The 23524-nt window shown below is 35.0% G+C and overlaps 1 protein-coding gene across 10 annotated transcripts in view; it reads right to left on the bottom strand.

Moving 5' to 3' along the window:
* The window catches only part of Utrn (utrophin), a 513444-nt gene that overhangs the window by 32422 nt on the left and 457498 nt on the right, over window positions 1-23524 (bottom strand). For all 10 annotated transcript variants that reach the window (XM_046450838.2, XM_046450847.2, XM_046450858.2 and 7 more), the window contains 3 exons: window positions 19721-19878; window positions 17435-17601; window positions 14642-14753 (listed from right to left, as the gene is read on the bottom strand). In XM_046450838.2, coding sequence (XP_046306794.1) covers window positions 14642-14753; window positions 17435-17601; window positions 19721-19878 — 437 coding nt within the window. The remainder of the gene's footprint in view (window positions 1-14641; window positions 14754-17434; window positions 17602-19720; window positions 19879-23524) is intronic.

Raw genomic sequence — 23524 nt, 5'->3', positions numbered from 1 at the left:
GATTGATGTTTCAAATTTTCTCTTGAAAATAAACCAAAACTAGACATTTCCCCAATATTTTATGACTTGAATCAAAAAGTTAAATTAGTTTTAGAAATATTATTGCTTAATTTCTATTGCTAAAATGATTTGATGTTTAAAAAGTAGTGATGATGACTAGTAACATAAACTGAGTGATAAATGTTATTTATTTACTCTGCTGTGTGCTTCCTGCCCACAGCCTGTCTTTTATTTCACAACAAGTATTGCCCAGGACTCATACAAACTTGTTTTGAAAAGAGAAATTTTAAAATATAGCTATATTTTAAAACAACTAATCAGTTGACATTTACATAGCTGTGCTACTTTTTAGGATACTCCCTTTCCATCTAAATATGTTTGCTTCTAATAAAGACTGAGGGAAACTTTTGATTCTACTCTAGGCTTGCAAAGAACATAGGCATGAATAATCCCAAAGCCAGTTATGAACTAAAATTCATCATCAATTTTCACATTATTAAAACAAATAACTCCCAGCAAGGACAGACCTGCACAATCATTAGGCCTTGACTCCAGATTTATAATGTCAAAACATTTTCTGGCTAACTGAAAATGAACTATAAGGATCTGAAGTTATATGGATACAAACCATCTCAGACATCTAATAGACATGCAGAAGAAAACAAATTAAAAAAGAAATCAAGGCAACTTTGTGTAAGAAAATGGGTTGCTATAAGAGATGGTGGTCTGTGGATATTCAGATTTTATCAAGCAGAACAGGAGAGAGAATAAAGTTGGGAGTCAAGAAGGAAATGCAGAGAATGATTATCTGGGACTGAGCATAAAACTGAAAACATATACCCTCAACTGCAGAGGACACTCATAGCTTTTATAGTAGGTACCACAATAATTTAGTTTATAGATAGACTGCTTCTGAATGTCTTGTAAAAATGGGTAAGGGAAGAAGCTTTTCATAATAGAAATGCCAAAAGAAGAACCTTATGTTAGGATAAGCATTTGTGGCCCAATTATTTCTATGTCTGCTCTTAGCACATTGTTAATATACAGAGAAATACTTGATGAAGTAATGTACTCCAGCTTTTACTTGGACTGTCTCTAAGCCTGGCAATGGAAAGGTTTCGATCTCCTAGGCTAGTGGTTTTCAAGTACATCCAGGTCTCCAATTTCCACTCTGAGCTGGGTGGGCAGGAGAAAAGGCCAGTGGTCAAGACACCAAGTTCTTTATCCAGTATGCCTTAAACGAGGCAGCACATATTGTACAATTTGGTGGTTATTAGTGTATTCAGAGCTGAACAGCTATCACCACTATTTAAGAACATAATATTTCATTACCCCCCATAGAAACTCCATACCTACTATCCATCGCCCAAGCCTGGCAAGCTCTAATCTATTATCTGTCTCTATGAATTTGTCTATTCTGGACACTTCACAGAAATGGATTCATATGATACATGGTCTTTTATGACTGGCTTCTCTCACTGAGCATAATGTTCCAGTTTATTTATATCTGGGTTCCTACATGGACTTATGCTTAGGAAAAAATTACAAATCACCCCAAAACACAAGTCTAATTCCACATAATATATTGTTTAGTAAATATATTCAACATATGGAAGACCATGGGAAACCAACCAACAAACAAAAAAAAACCTCCTTTCTAACCCTCCTACCATCACCACAACCAACCAACCAACCAACCAACCAACCAACCACGTAGCTTCTCAGAAAGTTATAACAGAGACTGAATTCAATTGTTTTTAATAATGTATACATTTGCATTAAAAATTAGTGCATATTCACACAGAAAAAGAACATTTTTATTTCCTCAATGATTTTCATATTGAGGGGGAAAAAAACCTCTCACCCAAAGCTGTAATCTTAGGGCATTAATTCACTAGTGCCATAAACCTCATGCAATATTAAAAAAATATGAAATGCTATTCATCCCACAGAAACTAGGGATTAGATTCAGGGTAGCAGAATGTAATTCTTCTGTTGGGATAGAGCCAAGAAAATGAATTAAGCCCACTTTTTCATCAAAAAATGTTAAAATATTTATACATATTTGGTCTAATTTGCTATCTAATGACAGTTACTACTATTTCTCTAAATTATAGTACAGTGGTTTGATTAAAAAAGAAAAGAAGAAGAAGAAAGAGGACCATGTACTAACATAATAAATATAGTCAAATTGAACTCTATCTTCACAGTATAGACATGACACTTCGTTTTTAAAAAGCAAATAACTCTTACTATGCTATAACTTTCCATTTCATCTCCCTATTATGGCTTACTATAATAGGGAGCCCTATCATAATATGGAGATGAAATGGAAAGGAACACTCATTACTGTCCAAATTATCCAACATCTTAAATGACACATGCACTTCATGACAGATTGGGTTTTTGTTTACTGCCGTAAGGACAAAAAAAAGATTTTGCAGATCCCATTACAAATGAGGGTAGTAACATGCTAACATAGAACCTTGGACCTCATAATTAATTTTCTTTCAATCTCATCTAACTGCCATGACTTGTAAAGACATTATTATCAGTTATTTGACCTGAAAAGAAACTAACATTAAGCCTTCAAGAACTCCGGTCAAGTTCACTAAAGAGAAAGCTGTTATGGCAAACATGGGCCTTTTCATCACATCAGCACTAGGTCACTACTAGAAAAATGGAACCATTTGAAGTTTTGTAGGAGAAAGAAGCCATAGTCCTTGACAAAAATATCTGTTATTACATTCTGAAATCTCTCTTCATTTTAAACAAAGCAGTGCTAAGATGCCATTGGTTGATCTTTTAGAAATTTACATTGAAATGACATTTTATAGATTTAAATTGTATCAAATGTTTAATGCAACTACCATTAGAAAGAAAATATAAATAAGGGAGTAAAAAGAAAGAAGGAAGGAAGGAAGGAAGGAAGGAAGGAAGGAAGGAAGGAAGGAAAGAAGGAAGGAAGGAAGGAAACTGTAAACTGGCTTTCAGTCACCCAAAGATAACCACTCATAAAATTTTGGAGACTAGACTGATATATATTTTAATCTTTATTATTGTAAAATAGAGACAAACACAACAAGTTATGGCTTCATGAATTATCATGTGACAATACAATCTGATTCAGCTAATGGAGTTCTGTTGAATATTCTAGAAGCCTTTTCCATTCGCAACTCCCTTTCCCTCTCTATAATAAACATTATGCTCATTTTTATGTTATAAATAACTTATTTATATTTTGAAAGTAGTTTTATCACTCCACCTTCTATCCCTAAATATTATGGTTTATTCTTGTACATATTAAAAAGTCCAGTACTGAATAATTATTGTTTTCAATCCATAGTCTCCTCCTCTACACCTGCCATTTTTTTTAAATTTGCCTGTTGGAAAACCCAGGCAAGTTGACATATACAGTTTTCCAGACTCTCAATTTTGGAAAAATGTGCATTTTTGTTGCAATTCATCATGTCCCTCTGTCCTCTAGCTATCTTGAAAATTACCAGCTAGATCCAGAGAATGCATCAGAGTCAGGTTTGATCTTCTGGTAAGACTGGTGGTATTTGGCCAGATTACCTGAGGTCATCTCTCTTTTGTTATTCTGGCAGGTTCTCATGAGGAATAGAACTATAGCCATTCACTGGGGGTTACAAAATGGTGATGCTATCATTCATTTTTCATTTATTAGTTGAAATGCTTTTATGGAAAAACATTCCTACATCTACTATTTAGCTACTCAATGATACAGTTCATTTAGAAAGGCAGGATAAATGTTTAACTGTATTTCTTTTATTGACCAATTTTCATTATTGAACTGGTTTCCTATCATCCTTCAAAGATAACCAATCTCTTTATTTTTTATTTGTTTGTTAAATACCACTGTGAACTCAGATTTTAACATCTCTGATGGGCTTCAATCTATAGAAATTTTATCATTATTGAAGCTCTAATTGTCTGATCTTTGGCTGGGACACCACTTTGAGGATTAGGTTTCAACATATGACCTGGGGGGAGAGGGAACATAGACATCTTGTCTGTAGCAGCACTTAACCATTAGCCTTCTTGGTCTTGCTTCCTAACTCTCACTCCTTACCCAGCACACCCTTAGGGCCAGACTTCTTCCTTTCAGTTCTTTGCTCTGAGCTGCTTAATGCTGGTTCTATTCCCAACAGTTAATCCCTTACATGGGAAAAGTCCTTTTTCTACAGAAAAGCCTTAGTACATTAGGTCTGAGAACTCAGAGGGCCAGAGCACCTCTCAAATCAGAATTACACACCTTCATACCTTGGGCTCTAGGCAAGGCTCTCCCAGGTGGAGCTCTGCTCTAGAATCAGACCTTGGTGTTTTCTGCGGAGTATCTGCTTGTGGTCACTTAGTGACACCCAATTTTAATTTTCAGAATATCTTATCACCTATTTGTGTTATAAACATTGTCTGTGGATTGGAGATCTTGCTGTCTAGTGGCCCTGTCTCTTTCTCTGTAACTATTTCAATAAATGGGATGAAAATGGCAAAGGAAAAAGTTGAAGTCACACAACCACCATTACCTCAAGTCCCCCTGGATGGGTTTTTAACAAGCACACAAGAACTCACATAAGAAAATGAGAGCTGCCCTTCAAATTGTCATTTCTGGAAAGCTAATGATAGTGAATGATTCTGAAAAACATTTTAGAACTGAACCCAGAGAGACAAATGGGTATATGAAACTCAAATTATCCTTTACTCCACTCTGTAGTTAGGTAGCAGTAAGATAATGGAAACTTATTTGAAGGATAAGAAGTAACCAGATCTTGACTTGCTCCCCAGAAACAAATACATATGAATGAATAAAATATGAAAAAGTATTATTGAATTATAAAATCTACTCTGAGATAAACCCATGCATGTGTCTATGAAAACTTTAAAGAAAATCCTGCAGAAGATGGAATCAGATGGGTTTTCACTCTTCAGATTCTATTTTACCAGCAACGACAATAACAAAAAAGGAATATTCTGAATTTTCTTCTAATTATTCCTTGACTGACAAAAACTAAAGACCCATTATGTGGAGCATGATTTTCAGTTATTCTCTTTTGCTGAGTTGTAAACCTATAAATTAGGGCACATGGATTGCTCAGTGTGTCCGTGTTCATATTTCAAACTGTGTATTGTTAGCTTAAATGCAGACGCCTATGCATTATTAAACTTCAAAAACATTGATAAATGGCTAAAAGGCTTTTCCTTCTCTTTAATGTGAATCACAAACAGCAACAAGGCTAAGGTGCAAAAGACTCTAGAATTCAGAAATGAATTCTAACCCCCCACAGTATTCATAATCAAATAGGTCCTTGAATAAATTCCTTTACAACTTTAGCCACTGTTAACTCCAAAGATCCACAGAGCTGCACATATAAAGGGGCTCTTTACAATGATGCCAAATAATCTCAAGCCAAAATACACAATTTATAATTAATAAACAGTTTAAATAAAATAACAACAAACCCATAAATAAATAAATAAACAAAACCCATAGTTGGATTTAAATCTCTCAATTGTTTTGTTTTGTTTTTTTGAGGGAGGTCAGTTCATAACTTGGGATGACAGTATCATCTATTTCAACAAATACTCCTATATTAGATTTCTAACTATTTTCTACAAATATGAGTGAGTTATATACAGAGAAAAATAAGGGAGTTCAAGATAAAAATCAAGGTTATATAAAAAAACAAAACAAAACACAGTCGTTTGGTACCTGAGTAGAATAATGAAACATTACCCTTTGATTCATGCATAAGTGCTAAAATCATTGTTAACAGCACCCTCATTAGCAAGATTTACTTCTTAAATAAGAAGTCAATCGTCCCCAGTGGTACATGTATACTTTAAAGCAGTAAGTTTCATTATCATAGGACTTATTTTAAAGACATTCTCAATGTTTTTTTGTTTTTTTTAAGTGAAAAATAACTTCTCAGTGTTTAAGTTCCACTGATTTCAACAGGCTGAAATTCAGACACATTTGAATTCTATGGCTAGATGAAATCAGTAAGAGAGGCTCAGAGCTTTTTAAGTCTTCAGGGAAAAATATGAAACCAAAAAATTAACAATATCACCACGGGTCAAGAACAAGTAGGCAATAATTCACCCAAAGTAAAATGTCCAAATTTCCCTTTAAAAACTAATGACACAATCTAAATGCACCAGACTTACTGGGAAACAGCGTAGGGTGGACGAGAGCTAAAAAATCACTTTAGGAGGCTGAGGTCAGAGAAATAGCAATGATGCTGCATTTTTAGCCTATTGGCCAATATCCCAAACCACATCTGAAGAAGCAAGACTGCCAAAAACAAACTATACAAACTCAACAAAGAATGAATCAGCACTTCTTAAGGATGATTTTCGTAGCCTTAGAATACACTAATGCTGGCAAGAGGGAAGAGGAGACAAAACAACTGTTTCTAGCATTTTTTTCCTCTCTGTTCTCTTTGCTTTATTTATTTATTTATTTATTTATTTTGCCAATGGCACCTACTTTATAAAGGAAAGGTATAATTTAGCATTTCATCTAAAAATTAAAATCTTTTTCTATTTTTTTCAATAGAATATTGTGATTCTTCTTTTGTAAACTATGGAGAACAATGTGTTTTTGCTTTATTTCATCATGTATGAATCAACAGAAAAAATAACATGCATTTGCTTAAAACTGCCAATCTGCTTTAAGTGGCATTACTTTCATAAATTGCTTTCCATGGGGGTATTTTTTTTCCACCAAAATATCAATAAAACTACCAGTAGAAACCAGTCCTATTCAAAGGCCAGCAAACATGTGTGAAATTTACAGTGAATCCAGCCTGGCAACCTGAAAGCTGGAAGTTACTAGTGTTGCTGACCTTTCAAGTAACAACATTTTGAAAATATCCTAATTCATCATCCCGAGTCAATATGTCCCTCAAACCATCTTTCCATCCTAGCTAACTCTTTGCATCCTCATATCCACTTGACCAATGGATAGAGTACTCTCTCAATCCTCCCCATCTCTCATTTTCCTTACATGAATTGGACCCAAGTTCTTCACCAGATGCACACAGCCTCTATCTGTCTACCTTTCTCTCTCCTTTATTTCGGACTCAGTTTTTTAAATATTCCCCTACATCTTGTTCATAATTGCTTTTCAACTTTTGTTTCCATTAATTAATCCTGATGCTCCCCCATGATAATACCCACCTTTCCTACAATCTCCATTATTGGCTTCACAATCTCTACCTCACATAGTTTTTTTTAAAAAGTTTAATACCTCAATAAGGTTCAGTACATTTGAGAAAACAACAGGAAGTTCATTTCTGATATTGTCCCCTGAAGCAGAGAACTTTATTTGAGGGGTTTTTTTCTCTATACGTGGAGGAAAGGAACATCCTCATCTCTTACTATGGGTTGAATGTGTCCCCCGCAAATTCATGTGTTAGAAATTAATCTCCAGTGCAACAGTGTTGAGAGGTGGGACTTTCCAAGGTGAGTTGGTCAAGAGGGCTTTGCTCTCATGAATGAATTAATGCTGTTATGGCAGAAGAGGGTAAATTATTATGGATATAGGTTCCTGAAGAAAATGGATGATTATAGTCCCCTTCAGTGCTTTCTCCCTCTCCCTCTCTTGCATGGTATCTTGCCATGAAATCCCATCCACCATGGGATGGTGCAGCACAAAGGCTCTCACCAAGTGCAGGTCCTCCATCTTGGATTTCCCAGCCTCTAGGACCATGAGACAAAGGAGCACCAGAATTCATAAATTATTGAATCTGCAGTATTCTGCTATAGCAGGAAAAAACTGTCTAAGACCCTTTGAAGACACAAGGATACAGAGAGAAACTGAACATAGAGGCTTTGTTAAGCTCCCCCTGGTTTATTACCATTAGGTCATATCCCTCTGTGTAACCATAATTCCCCATGACTGTTCCTCTTCATCAAAACTAGTATAAAAATACACAGGCTTCCCTTTCTTTGGGTCTCTATTTCCTTATCAACGTTTTTGTGCAGGTAAAACTTATTTTAAATAAATCTATAAGCTTTTACCTTGTTTCTCTGTCTTGTTTTAGGGGCCTCAGTCATGATCCTTAGATGGGAAGAAAAGATTACTTTTTTCTCCCCTCCACATTTCTCCCTTGACCTCAACTACTAAAGCCAATGTGCCCTTGCACTCCCTTTTTTGATGCAGAGCCACACACACAGTCATTACTTGTTATATCTAGAGATGGCGTGATGACCTGTATCATCTCTAAAATTTCCTATGTTCCACTTCAGTCACATTGTGGGGTATAGCTACCTCTCAGGTCATATCATAATTGAAAACATCTTCAAGTCTAAAATCTCTAACTTGGAAAAAATCTTTCATTGACTAGAAAGTTCTGAGCCTTCCTCCCCCTTCTTTAATGTGAATAAAGCCCCCCCCCCCCAGTTTTGATTTCTAGCCTCTGGATTCCCTTTAAGATGTCTGCAGCGTGAGGATAGCCCACATCACCCACAATTCCATTAATACTTCTGAATTTTTTACTCTTTTGGCTTTCACCTAAATCTACCAGCTTTTAATTCTAAAGCTGCTAAGCAATGATGGAGTCACAAACTACAAATCCTTGCCAGTTAACCTCAGCTGCACTCTGTGGCAATGTAACAATCTTTACTCATCTCTTGGTGACTTGTGATTGACCCTCCTAGCAATTCTAAACGTTTCTCATTCTCCTCAGAATTTAATGCTATCCATTTCTCTCTCACTCTCAGCACCTACAGGAACTCCTAAAAATCATATGTGAAATCCATCATTCTTTCTGTCTAATTGAAAGACGTTTTATCACTGGTCCAGCCATTATGACAAAATTGTCTGGAAGTTCTTTTAAAAATTAAACATAGAATTAAAAATGATCTAGCAATCCCACTTCTCACTCCACACCCAAAGAAAATGAAACCCCTATTTCAGAGAGATGTGTACTCTCCCGTTCATTGCAGTATTATCAGCCAAGATATGGAATCAACCCAAGGATGCTATACCAGATGAACAGAGAAAACATCACACACACATGCCCACCACAGAAATATTATTATTGAGCCTTAAAAAAGAAAGAAATCCTTCCATTTGCAATAATATAAATGAAACTGAAGGACATTATACTAAGTGCAATAATCCAGATATAGAAAGACTAATATTGCATGATCTCACTTATATGTGAAATCTTAAAAAAAAAAGTCAACCTTATAGGAGACAGTAAAATGTTGATTACGAAGGTCTGGGGAAAGAGGTTTAGAAATGGAAAAATACTTAAGACTTTTGGTTACAACACGACTAAGTTCTGGATAGCTTATGTATAGCATAGTGGTTATGATTAAAGATGCATTGTATACTTGAAATTTGTTAAGAAATATGCTAAGACTTTTATGTGCCCTAACAACATATTAAAATGTGTCTAATTTGAAATGAGTTTTGGTTATTCATCACAAAGATGATTTTTAAAGAAGACCAAATTAGGGTAATTTTCACTAAAAAATTAAATTCATTAACTCTTATTCCAATAAAAAAGAAACTTAGGATCTGGACATTGTTAATGAAAAATATAACTGTTTTAAGATAAATGATAGTCCTTGAATTTATTCATAAAGTGCACAAGTTACAAGGAAAACTTTAACCACTATCTTGATCCATAAATTTAATTATTCTAAAAATTATTGTATAGTCTCATTTAATTTCTCCACAGAGGCTTTTTCTCTCCATTATATTTTCTCTATAGCTCTAGTCCCCAGAAATACATCTAGACTATGGTTTGAATGTATCTCCTGGAAGTTCCTGTGTTGTAAACTTAATCTCCAATGCAATAGTGTTGAGAGGTTAGAACTCTAAGAGTAGATTAGGTAATGAGAGTTAGTCATCATGGGAGTATTTCATGGGGTCATGATGAAAAGATAAGTTAGATTGCCTTCCCAAACTAGCCCTTCTACTTTTCACAAAGGAATGCTGCAACATGAAGGTCCTTGCCCTTCAACCTTGAACTTCCCAGCCTCTAGAACCATTAACCAAATTTAAGGATTTTTTTCATTATAAATTACCCTATCTATGGTATTCTGTTATAGTAACATATAATTGACTAAGATAGTCTGGATGTTGAATGTTCATGAAACGTCCATATGTTAAAGGCTTGGTGCTCAGGGAGGCATTATTGGGAGGTGGTGACACCTTTAGAAAGTGGGACCAGGTAGGAGGTCCCTAGGGTGTGTCCTCAAAGGGTATTATGGGACTGTTTTTTTCTTCTTTCTCTCTGCTTTCTAAGATCATGATATGAGTGATTTTGTTCTGCATTCCCATTTTGAGATATTGTCCTTGCCAAAGGTCCAAAGCCAGAGGATGTTGGGAAGATTTCATCTACAAAGTTAAGAGTTTTGCTTTTGTGAAAAATGTAGGATTTGGATGAAAGAAGAGAGAATGGTGACAGACATTAAATAAAACCTATGTCATGTTATGTCCTGAAGACAATCTTTTATTGACCCTAATGAAAATTATTAATGTACAAATTTGGATTACAGGATGGTGGGGAAAAATAAGAGTTAAAAAAGTAATTTCCTAAGGAAAGAAAAAATCCACTCCATTTCCTCTTACAAATGTTTTATTATCAATATTATAAAATACCTTCATGAATCATGATAGCTAATTCATACACCATTAATCTTCCTACATTTAAATACAAACATTGTCACAAATAATAAGCTGAAATGCTGGAGAAATATTTTGGAAGTTGGAAGGGTTTAAAATAAGGTTTACAAACTGCAGAAGGTTTTTAACAATAGAAGCACTGAGAGGGGGCTCAAAAAAGACCTTGCAGAAGATGGAGATCAAGTCGGTGATGGGAGTGGAGCAGTACCTTAACCAAAAATGGAGATGAGCTATGAGAAATGCACACATCTAGATCCTCATGGAAAGGTCAGATTCATTTAACACTCAAGCACAGCTTATTATCACTGTCCCGAACAAATAAATTCACATTTGAGTTCATTTCCTAAGGCAGACATTAAATGAGTTCAGGTTGGTAAAACATTGGGTAAAGGATAGATGAACCATAAATATAGCTTACTTAAAAGAGGAGAGCAAAAAGTTCAAAGAATGTGGGTGTAAAAATAAACTTTGGGAAGCAGTTATATTAAGTCATTTGTTATCATTAAATGCAAGAGTATGCCTTTCAAAGACTCCACTTATGTATATTTCTAGTTATTTTATAAAGAGTTGTAGGGTCAGGAGCCACGTTTTGCTCAATGGTATAGAACTTGTTTCTAGTTATTTTATAAAGAGTTGTAGGGTCAGGAGCCACGTTTTGCTCAATGGTATAGAACTTGACTATCAAAAGTGGGACCTTGGGTTCCATCCCCTATACCTCAAAAAAAAAAAAAAAAAAAAAAAAAAAAAAAGTAAAATGATGAGATGCAAAATAACCTGACATAGAGATGATCTGCAGCAAGGCTGAAGGGATCACCAAACCAGCTCAGAAAGGAGCAAAGGACCTTTCAAAGCACGTCTTAGAAAAGGAAATTATCCTGTATGTTATAGTTTAAGCTGCCTACAACATGATAACAGTGACTTGGCAAGAACTATTTAACAAGAAGAGTTAAGGGTAAATTACAGATTTTATTCAAAATTTGATATGAGTGAATTCATTTGTATATTTGTGATTCTCAACCATACTCCAATGGCCAATGATTGTTGAAGATGTATTTATTTCAAATTGTTTGAGTATATTACAAAATCATTAGGAAAAAAATGTATTTAAGAATAAGAAAAACAAGGCTGGGGCTGTAGCTCAGTGGTGGAGCACTTGCCTTGTATGTGTGAGGCACTGCGATCAATCCTCAGCACCACATAAAAATAAATAAAGATACTGTGTCCATCTACAACTAAAAATAAATAAATAAAAAGAATTAGAAAAATAGTAACATATGTATCTTTACTATAATCACATATATTTAAATTGGATATTAACTCTTTATAAAGCCTCCTTAATTTCCAGCTCTTATTATGTAAATGCTAATATTAGGTTTATTCCTAATCCAAATCCCAAGTGTGCTATATAATTTGATACCTACCTGCCTTTCTCTTTAATCCTATGTCCTAGCACTCTCCCTTTTGTGAAAGGCAAAATTCACTCTTTGTGAAATTCTCCCAATGTAGACTTTATAGACACGTAGCCTGTGCAGTGGCAAAAGGTCCCATACTCAGGAGAACCCTGAGCTGGGCTTCATGCTCTGTCGCCGCCACCTTGAAATGCCATTTTCATTTTCTTTCTGCATCCCTACCATGCCAACCTTTTGCCCATCTCCAGAGCACTGTGGGTACTGTTTCTTCTTTTGGAAACACATCCACTCACTCTTTACAAAGTAGATGATTCTCTCAACCTTCAGTCTCAACTCAAATGGCAACTTCTTGGACAACCTTACCCAATTTCTTTATATAAAGTGCCACCTCTACTCATTCTTTTTATCCATTTCTAAGGCACTTAATATAAATCTACCATCATCTTATTTCTTAGTTTCCTTGCTCACTGTCACACATCCCTTCCTCCTAAACAGAAAGTACCAGGAGAATCAGCAATCTTACCTTTCTTGGTAGTAAACTGAAAAATGAGTTGAGACTAGTGACAAAGATCTTTTTCCTTGACCAAAGTGTGGTCTTCTCAAATGAAGCCTTGGCTTATAAAAACTAAATATGCAGCAAATTTTTTCATCCAAGCCCTCCAACCTGACACTCCTTTAAAAGACTTGAAATAGAAACATAATTTCTGACAGCTCAAGCCTTCATCCTTAGGATGACCCCTGCACCTTCAACCTGACTTAAAGTGCCAGAAGAATTTACTGTGTGATCTAGCCAAGAGCTATGATTGGGCCCTCACCATTGCAAGAACATTTACGAAAAAGGGCTTACTATTTTAAACCCTTCCTCTGTCCCTTTGAGATGTGAATGTATCTCTTACAGCTCAAATATCTTTCTCAAGGACCTGAAAGCCATTTCTTTGAAATGTAATCATCAAGAAGGATAGGACCTCTGTCTCTCAGTCTCTATTGAAGGACAGAAGTCTAACTCTGACAATCTCTAGCTAGTAGATACATTCAGTCTCAGTAAATTTACACCCATCCATCCTTTGCCAAATTTTGCTTTACTGACTTTTCTGGTTCCTACTGAACTCTTTATTCACCTGTTAACACACTCAGTCACCTGAGTACAAACACATACACACACACACACTCACACATGTAAAATTCATATATTATTATAATCTGTCCTTATAATAGTAACTAGTGACCAACTTTAACTTTGATAATAGTGCCTGACACTATTATCAATTTTAATTTGTTGACTGAATAAATAAACTAATAATATAATAAATCATTTATTTTCTTGGGAGGAATATTTTTTTCTGGTTAAAGTTAGGCATCATGGGTATTTCACCCAGCAAAATTCAGCAATATTTTCTAGATATTTCCTCTCTACACATAGAGTATCCCTATTTACTTGAGAAAAGACACTAAAAATGGGAGAATTATATGCATATATTTTATATGTATTGTTGCCTTTCTGTTGGTTTATGATCCAAACAGTAACTTAATTCCCTAAACCAAAGAAAATGTACAACTCTATGAATAAATTTTGGCACACTTTGGAAGGAAGTCAAAGAATAGCTATTGCCAGAAAATGAGATAATTTCAGAAAAAGATAGCTTTGGATCAAAAGAATAATAACCAGTATACAGTTCTAGCAGAACTAGATTAAATTAACATATTAACAAAGTTTGATAATAATGTAAGGTCGGACAGATCTCTTTTAGAAAATAACTGTCATCAAGTATTTTGACCATAAATATACTTATGTTCACTGAATCAAATCATCTATTTCTAGTGTTTTATTCAATATAAATTAAATTTATATAATAAATGGAAAGCACTATCTTCACAAAGGTATTTATAAGTATTGTTTATAACACCAGGAAACTGGAAATAAACTAAATGTCTAAATTTAAGGGATTGGTTAGGTAAATCATAGTAATTAATTCAATTAAATATTTTTTGATGGGAAAGATTATGCTATATAACATAAGGGGCCAGCTAGTATACACAATGTCAAGTATTTTTAATAACGATAAAAAAATGCATAAATATAAAAATAAAAATTTAACAAATTCAGAGCCTAGAAAAATATTAAAGAGTAATTTACTCAGGAGCTAATCTATAAAGGATATTTTTAATTTATCCATTTTTCCACATTTTTGCTAAAGGAAATATAATAAAATGTATTTTCAATATGTCTAAAAGAATCATGATTTTCATCATATATCATTTTCAATGAAGACCAGTCAGTGTGAGATCTTAAAAGAGTTTGTTTCCAATAAAGTAAAATTTAAAATCAGAACCCCCTCCTCCAAAAAAGTTACCAAGTTAAATTTTCTGAGAAAGGTAAAAATTTTTTCATTAATTAATCCAAGATACTAGAGAGGTTTACTTAAAACAAAGCAAAAAATAGGGTTAAGTAATCCTAGAAGAGACTTTTCCCCACAAAAAGGTTAAGTCTAAGTAAACCAAATAAAATCATGGACATTGGTGATTTAAAAGCAATGCATTAAAAAAGTAAAAATCTTGGCTCAGTACTCACCGGTATACAATATTCCACCATTGGGTAATGCAATTTGTGACCTTTTGCTGTTCGACCAGAAAAAAAGCAGCTCTGGCAGACATCATAGTTAAAATGCTTTAGGCTTCTATACCTGGAGAGAAAAACGGAAAATTCATTGCATTGCATTCCTATTAGTCTACATCAATCATCTGTGGTAAGGAATTTCATTAATCCAGATCACCAAGGAAATAAAGTTAGACTCGCCACATACACAGAATTTGTTTAGTAACTCAGCTTCAAATTAGGACAAAGAGAAAACCACCTTTCTAGTGGGCAGAAAAATAAATTTTGGGAGTTTAAGACTCTAAAAATTTATTTAAGTCTCTATCTAAAACATGTTTCGGTATGTTTAGACACAATGAGAAAATAAATATCCATGTCAGATTTCCTGTGATGTTTGAATATGAATTAAAAAAATGATGAAGAAAAGCGAGCTATGATCATTTTAATTGACACATCAAATTTTAAAATTTTATACCATCAATAAGAAATGAATCTTTGGATGGAAATGTGGCTAAATGATACAGTGCTTTCCAGGCATGTGGAGCCCTGGATTCAATCCCCAGTACTATGGGGGTAACAAAAAGAATCTTAAAATGTTTCACAAAGGTATTATTTCTCACAATGAGCATTTCTAAATTTGGTTTTAAAGATTCATTAGGAAAAAAATTAAAAAGCAAAAAATACCCTGTAGCAAATAGGCAATTAAATAAAACCTTAATCACCACATATTCTTTTGTTTTTAAAACTCTCATATAATAACAACACTCCATGCTGACTTCCATTTGCAGAATCTTATTTTGAGTAGTGAAACTCTAGACATTAAATTTCTATGGGTTTGAGTGGAAAACATCTCCCAAATCTTCCACCTTGAGAGCATGGCTTGTTGGAACTAAGAGAATAAATTATATCTGTATCTATAGAAAAAAATTTAGATGATCGGATTAATAGAGTGAAAATGGAAGCAAAATGCAAAGGTTATGTGAGGTTAATGTTATAAACTATTAAGTGCTGAGTAGTTTCTATAATGACCTACAAAATCACTCATAAGCTGATTTGAAGAAAATCAATCTGTCTACACTACAGTCAGCTTACTTTGTCAAGAATCTACTGGATTTGAAATAGTAGCACTACTATTTCTTGACCTATAAGCATGGATGGACAAACATGATTGATGTTGTCTCTTTGAAGTGGCACTATGTTTATTGCTGATAGCCATTCTCTCATCAAAGGTAACCCTTGTATTATTAGCATATTTTAACAATGCACCCTTCTAAAATACCAATTCAGTCTTTCTTGCTGGTAGATGTAACCAGCACAACACGTATTGAAGTTGGTGGGTGAGGTTTCTAGATGTAATTCCAAGGAACTGACTTCACTGGGAAGAGGAAAGCTCCTTCTTTCTCCTTGTTGAAAATGGCCTGACATCCGGAAAAGCCTTTTTGTTCCTGTGAGATAACCATGGAAATGGAAGCCACACACTAGGGATGACAGAGCACAAAGACAGAACTAGGAATTCAGATGATCATGAAGCAATGATATCAGTCCTGGATTGCCTATCTCTGCACTTGTGTTCATGAAAGGAATTAAATCTCCAATCTGTATATGCTATTATAATTAAATAATATAATATTCCACCATTAAGTAGTAGTATACGATTCTAATGGAAAGTAACTATATACAATTCTAATGGAAATTCTCAGCTTAGCAAACACCCTAGAGCTCTAAGATGTTAAAATTCAATTTTGGAAGTAATTAGTGAAAAATTCTAGCAGCATTTGCAAAAGTTCAGAATGTGAATATGTGTGTGTATATATATATATATATATATATATATATACATACACGTAGGGGGAGGGGAAAATATATGTGTGTATGTATATACACACACACACACACACACACACACAAACACAGAGAGAGAAAGAGCACAGGAGCTTGATACAGAGGCAACCTGGACAAGTTAAGTTTATTCTCTAAAGCACATATTCCTCTATCTTTATTTCTATAGCTGGCTGTTCATTCTTCCTTTAATTTTAGAGAAAAGAGAGATATCCTTTTACTTCTAAGAGCAAAACAGACCTATTCTATATTGGCCCCATTTTACTATTGGAATTGTTCTTAACATTTATTTTCTCCCTGTGCAATCTGTGTAATAACTAAGTCACCGTTAGTTTGAAGAAATGTTGGCTTGGGGTTGTTCCTAAAAAATGCTATCAATTCTATTTCTCTTTTCTTCTGAAACTAAAATTTGCAGAGGTACCATATTCTCAAAGTGGGAAGTTGTGAAAATACACAAGAGTAAAGGAGGCAGCAACATTTATCACCTATCATCTCACCGTTTTCAAGATCCTAACGTATTTTCCTCAAATAATCAGTAATCTGATTATTTCTCAAGTAGTATTTGAGTGTTGCTTCCTGGTTACTAAATTTCATTCCAAAGACCTTGGAACATCCACCACATTCCATCGGGACTCTGTGTTTATAACCAGTCATGCCATTATATCCTACATGAACATTTCTGTGACCTAGGTAAATAGAGACTCTGGATCAAAGTAGTAAAAATAATCATGATAATTATAAAGTAAGTTCATGTAGTGGTTACTAGAAGGATGGTATTTTTAGATGGGTGGAACACACTGAGCATTCCCCATGTACTTAGGGAGACAAAGCCCCAAACAGGAATGATGTAGAAGGATGATGAACATGTCAGGGAGATTACATACACAGAACAGAAAGCAGTCTAATGCCAGCACCGGCAGTACTTCTTACCTGAATCCTACAATTGGACACTCTTTACAGATGTTGCATTTGGCCTGATGTTTTGCAGTCTCAGCTGCTGCTACTCGATGTAAAACTGGCAGCCAGACCATGGACTGTGGTTCCAACCGCATCCAATCTATAAACTCTTTCACACTTATCTCTGGTTTGTTGTTATTCTGATAAAGAAGCAAATGCATTAAAAGTGAGGAACTGGGAGTGTGGCTCAGTGGTAGAGCACTTGTTTAGCATGTGCAAGGCCCTGGGTTTAATTCTCAGTACTGCAAAGAAAAGGGGAAAAAAAGTGAAGAACATTTCTTCATTTAAGCTGTTGTAAGTGTTACTGCTTTATAATCCTCTGAAAATCTGTGCACAATTAAGAGAAAAGTTATGTAACTCTTTCTAGGTCAGTAAAATTAAAAAAGATTTAAGGTTCTTTAAGGCAAGAAAATTCTAGAATTTACAAACAGAAAAAACAGAAATTGTCATATAGGAAGAAAAAAATCCCATTCCTTAGTACTTGGATTTTTTAAAACAAAAGCAAAAATCAAGGTTTCACAGGTCTAGGCAATTTTTTCACACAAATATCTAAGACGGCAAAAGTGTGTGTAGTAAAGACCTACGATAACCTCACAAACTTGAAGGCCACTAGAAATGGTAACTGAGAGCCATTATTCCTGATCCTGCTTCAGTCTTGCCACATCATCACATATTGCTAAGAACATCTTTGCAGGATTTCCAACTTTGACATGATAAAAAAGATAAAACTTCTCAGCCCCTCTTCAAATCCTGAGGAATTTTTGTAATGTGCAAAGTTAAATTTCATCAACATCATTCTGCTATTGTTGAGGTCAGCCTATGAATCAACATACATGACTATAAATAATATCTAGAAAAATCATTTGGAATTTTTTATGTCTAAAATAAGAAAAAGGGCCATTATAAAATGTAATAACCCATGACATTGATTCTCCTCAAAGACACAGTGTGAGCATTTCTTTTTTCTCAGAAGTGATAAATCATTGGCTACGTTTTGGCAAAATATTTGTAGGCTTGTACTTCATGCATATGTATAACATCAGTAACATTTCTAAAATGTCTTTATCTTTATACACAGTAAGCATTAAAAAGAAACTAAAGTGTTTTCCTGGGTGAAAATTAGTAACTTAGATCTGTATAAAACTTTGCACATTGTTCTCCTTTTATGATATATTCTCAAAGGAAAGATATTTATAATATCATTAACTTAATTTTTAAAAAAATCTTGTTTACAAAGAGCTTCAAGGTATTTTTATTCATGTATTTAGCTAATAGTTATTAAAGTAATTCTGATGTGTGAGGTATTGTAGGAATGAATGCACTTCAATCTGAATGTTACGTCCTTCTAAAACTCATATATTGACACTTGGAAGGTGATTAGGTCATGAGGGTGGAGCCCTCATGATGGAATTAATAATCTTATAAAAAAGGCCCAATGGAGCTCCCTTGCAACTTACACAGATAAGGACACAAGAAGGAAGCGCTGTATATAAACCAGAAGCTGCCCTCACCAGATACCAGGCTGGCACCATGGTCTTGGACTTCCCAGCCTCCAGAACTAAGAAATAAATTTCTGTTGTTTATAAGCCACCCCACCCCAGCTTGTGGCATTTTATTAAAACAGCCTGAGACTTAGGACATAACAATAAACAGACAGGCGCTGTTCTTATCCTCTTGGAGCTTAGGTGCATACGGAAGAAGCAAACATGAAACAACTGATTCCATAGTTCAGCATGAAATTTTAACTGTGAGGAGCATGAGAAGAAAGAGGTAGAGGAGGTTAAGGTGAAAAGTAGAAAAAGCTAGTCTCATCGGAAGAGGTCAGAGGAGGATTTTCAGAGGACTTGAGAGTTAAGGTCACACCTAAAAATGTAATAGGACAAGTGAGGACAACAGGGCTTGCAGGTGGAGGGAAAGGAAGAGCACTCCAAACACTGCCTAAAGGCAGGAATCAAGGAACTAAATCATCCTGGCTGGAAAGCACAGGGGATGAGTGACAGGAGGTGAGGCCAGGGCAAAGGCAGGGCCAAATGCAGCAATCTGATTAATACTTCATAAAGAAAAAAAAGGAGGGGGTGTCTTTGCAAACATCCCTATTCTTTGAGTTAAATGTGCCTTTAGAAATAAAATATTAATTCATTGGGACAATACCCCAAATCTTCTATCTCTCAGCTCCAGTCCAAACCCCATTCTACTTCTTGGAGTGTCCTTGAAGTCCTCCCCTGACACCTCATGCATACCGGGGGGCCTCAGCTTTACCTGCTGGAAGCAGCTTCGGACACTGGGCTCAATGTTACTGCCTCCAAAAGCGGCGACCTCCCCCAGCTGCCGAGGGATCTGGATGGCATCGTGAAGTAACAGGCCCAGCTGCCGCTGGTCGCAGGTCTCTGTTGGCCCTGCCACCTCCTTGAAGAGATCTATAAGGGGGAAAGACACAGGGTTAATGTCCATCTGCCTTTTTTTTTTTTTTTTGCTTAAAGTATATCCTGGGTAATCTGGACAGAACTGTGTAGATTAAAAACAAAATATCCAGGAGGACATAAATCAGATTAATTGTCTCTGAATTCTGATGATCTTAATATCGTGGGTATCTGCAGACTAGTTCCTCATTAAAGACATGTAGAATATTAAGATCATTAGAATCCAGGAGACAACTGCACACAAATAGATCAATTAATACAAATTTCCTTTTTAAATATTACAATAAATACACATGGGTTAATTTTATGGTTTCACTAATGGTTTCTCTTGAGAAAAGGTATAAATAGATGTGCTTTCTCTTTTTAGGCCCGTCTCTTTCTTACTAGCTATAAAAATTATGTTCTGAAGTGAGGGGAAGGGGAAAAATAATATAAGGGGGACAAACGAATGTCAGTAGAGGGAGCAGAGAGAGAAGAGGGGAGGGGAGGGGAGGGGAGGAGAGGGGAGGGGAGGGGAGGGGGGGGAGGGGGGATAGTAGAGGATAGGAAAGGCAGCAGAATACAACAGATACTAGTATGGCAATATGTAAATCAATGGATGTGTAACTGATGTGATTCTGCAATCTGTATATGGGGTAAAAATGGGAGCTCATAACCCACTTGAATCAAATTGTGAAATATGATATATCAAGAACTATGTAATGTTTTGAACAGCCAACAATAAAAAATTAAAAAAAAAAATTATGTTCATTTTATTTCATGTAAATAAATATTTCTTTTTCAAATTTAAAAGACTAAAAACATTGTGTATTCTTGTACTCTTTCAGGTTTTGTATTTACAAAACAAAAGCACTGATTTGTTTTCTAACTTTCTTAAATCAATAAATTAAAACTCTTCTTTCTAGCACTAGATTATCTTTTGTTCACGAAATGCAATGTTTTAAAAATGAAAATTATTACAATATTCCCCAGAATAAAGTTAACAACATAATAAAGTAACTTACTAAGATAAGTTACTTTGGGGATACAGAGAAATATCAAATAACAACAGCCTGCTTTATTATAGAAATTAATACTTTTTGGAAGGAATTTTCAAGGTCTAAAAATTCAAAAGCACACAAACTCTAAATGCTCTTCTTGTGAAATTTTTTATAAAGAGAAGAAATCTGAGTAAATATTTATTGGATTTCAAAAAAATCATTTTTAAACAATATCTGCTAACTATCAGATCAACATATCAGTCTTAAAGAGAAATGATGGTAAATCTAACACTGACAACAGTGAATTTTTCAAACAACAACTGACGCAAGCTCAGTGGTATTGACACAGAAATATGGCTTTAATTACAAGCATACATAGGAAAAGCAAATTCAATTAAGGTAAATTTAATTTTTATTACCATTTATTTACTTAGATTTGCTTAGAGTGCCACTTGTTTCTTTTCATTATTTAAAAATAAGACTATCAGATACAGAAAATATTTCCTGAGGAGTCTTCTTATGATGCTTCTTGTAAACCCATTCCTGGGAAGAGGCTTATCAGTAAGTAAATCCAGAGGTGGTGCATATGTGTCATAATCTTTAGAGTGCACTTTTCTAGCAAGATCAACCATGCCCAACTCTCATCTTTTCAGGCAGAGAGCTATGCTGCAATGCTACTGTGAAGGAGAGACTCCTCACAAAACGTAAAGAGAAAAGTGTCCTTAAACGCCATGATGTTGTTCTAAATTCTTGTAAAAGTTCACATTTTTAACATTACGGTCAGGATGTAGGGATGGGTCCAAAGAAGAAAGTCACAATTTAAAGCCCCAAATTCCAATAAATCAGCACAGAAAAAATGTAAATGGCCATTCAAAAGGATGCTCTATGCATGTGCCTTTGATGAGCTTGAGAAGAAACTCAGTTACAAGCAAGGAGGAAGGGGGACAGCTAGAACCTACTCCAGGGATATACTCAGGAAGGTATTGAGAGACAGGGAGGTGTCATGGGGTGAACACACAGACTTTGGCCACTGCAAAATCGATGTTCAGACAGATAATAATTGACCCCGAGTGGCGCCTCTGTCACTGAGTTTAAAGAGCAAATTGCCTTGAATATTAATTCTTTTAAAGGAAATAATAAGAAGAAGATGTTCGGATTTCACTGGGGAAATCAAAACTGGAATCAGAGTTGCTAAAAATCTCAACATAGAAAGGCAAAACAAAACCTCAGAACATTCCCAGAGTCTGAATATCCCAGTAAAGATTTAGATTAAAGATGGCAACCCACGAGATTTCTTATTTAATTAAGTCCTAAAATGGCATACATCATGAATTATATAAAATAGCAGAAATTTTCATTGCAGGGCTTTCTGCATCCCTTGCCAAAATCTGAACATTTAATGCTGAATTATAGAAAATGTAAGCTTTGAGGTTGAATTTGCATTCATTTTGAAGTTCAGCATTGTAACTCTTACTTTTAGAGAACCCTAATTCTTTCAGGAGCACATTAAAACCCCAAGTCACAGATGATTTAAAAAAAAAATCTTTCTAATTTTGGAACATCAATGCCTTCATTAACATATTCCTCTCCCAATCATTACAGAAATGATAACATTTTTGGCTTTCAAAATTATATGTGGGGGGACTGGGGGTGTGGCTCAGCGGTAGAGCACTCACCTGGTGCGTGTAAGGCTCTGGGTTCGATTCTCAGCACCACATAAAAATAAATAAATAAAAATAAAGGCATTGTGTACAACTAAAAGAAATAAATATTAAAAAAAGTATATGTGGCTCAGTGGTAGAGTGCTCACCTAGCATGGGTGAGGTACTGGGTTCAATCCTCAGCACCACATTAAAAAGAAAATGAAATAGAGATATTGTGTGTCCACCTACATCTAAAAAATAAATATTTAAAATAAAATTATATTTTTTATGATTATGATGGTAACGACTCAGTTCTGGATAAAGTGCCACAAAACCAAAGCTTTATGTAAAGCACATTTCTGCATAGCTTTCTAGGCTTTCTCTCCATCATGCCCCCTCAACCTGATCCTAACATCAGCTTTTCTTTTCATACAAATCCACATCTCTTTCCATTCACATTCTTGTAAGCTAAGTTGTCAGGACCTGTGATCAAACATCCTCTTGGGTTTTTGTTGTGGATTGTTTGTTTGTTTGTTTATTTGGCACTGGAGTTTGAATCCAGGGCCTTGTGCATGCTAAACACATGCTCTACCACTGAGCTACACCCCCTAACCTCTCCTTTTATATTTTGGTATATCTCCATTCATGAAATAGCTCTCACTTTCCCCTCCAAATGCATACATTCATCTATATATAATCATCTGAGAATACACGTGGCAGGATCAAGTTACTCACTTTTTATTGACAAAATTAAATTAAGACATTTTGCAGCAATTGCTACAATTGATTCAACAAATGCTATTTTGAGGAATTTTTTAGCATATTATCTCTAATTTCTTTTCAAGAAGGAATTATTAGCTCCATTTTTCAGTTGAAGAAAATCCTCTTTCAGCTTCCTGGACTGTAAAATGGGAGTAATGTCATCTCTTAGTTGGCAGTACTCCAGGAATCAAGTAACCTGCTCAACGACATTCAGCCACCAATCAGTAGAGATCTAAAGGGAGGTGTCCCTATTCCTGA

Source organism: Marmota monax, unplaced genomic scaffold (assembly GCF_021218885.2).
Source record: "Marmota monax isolate L192 unplaced genomic scaffold, Marmota_monax_Labrador192_F-V1.1 WCK01_AAM20220418_F8-fsc00030, whole genome shotgun sequence".
NCBI lineage: Eukaryota > Metazoa > Chordata > Mammalia > Rodentia > Sciuridae > Marmota > Marmota monax.
Note: the sequence above shows the minus strand (reverse complement) of the source record. Positions and strands in the feature narration are given on the sequence as shown.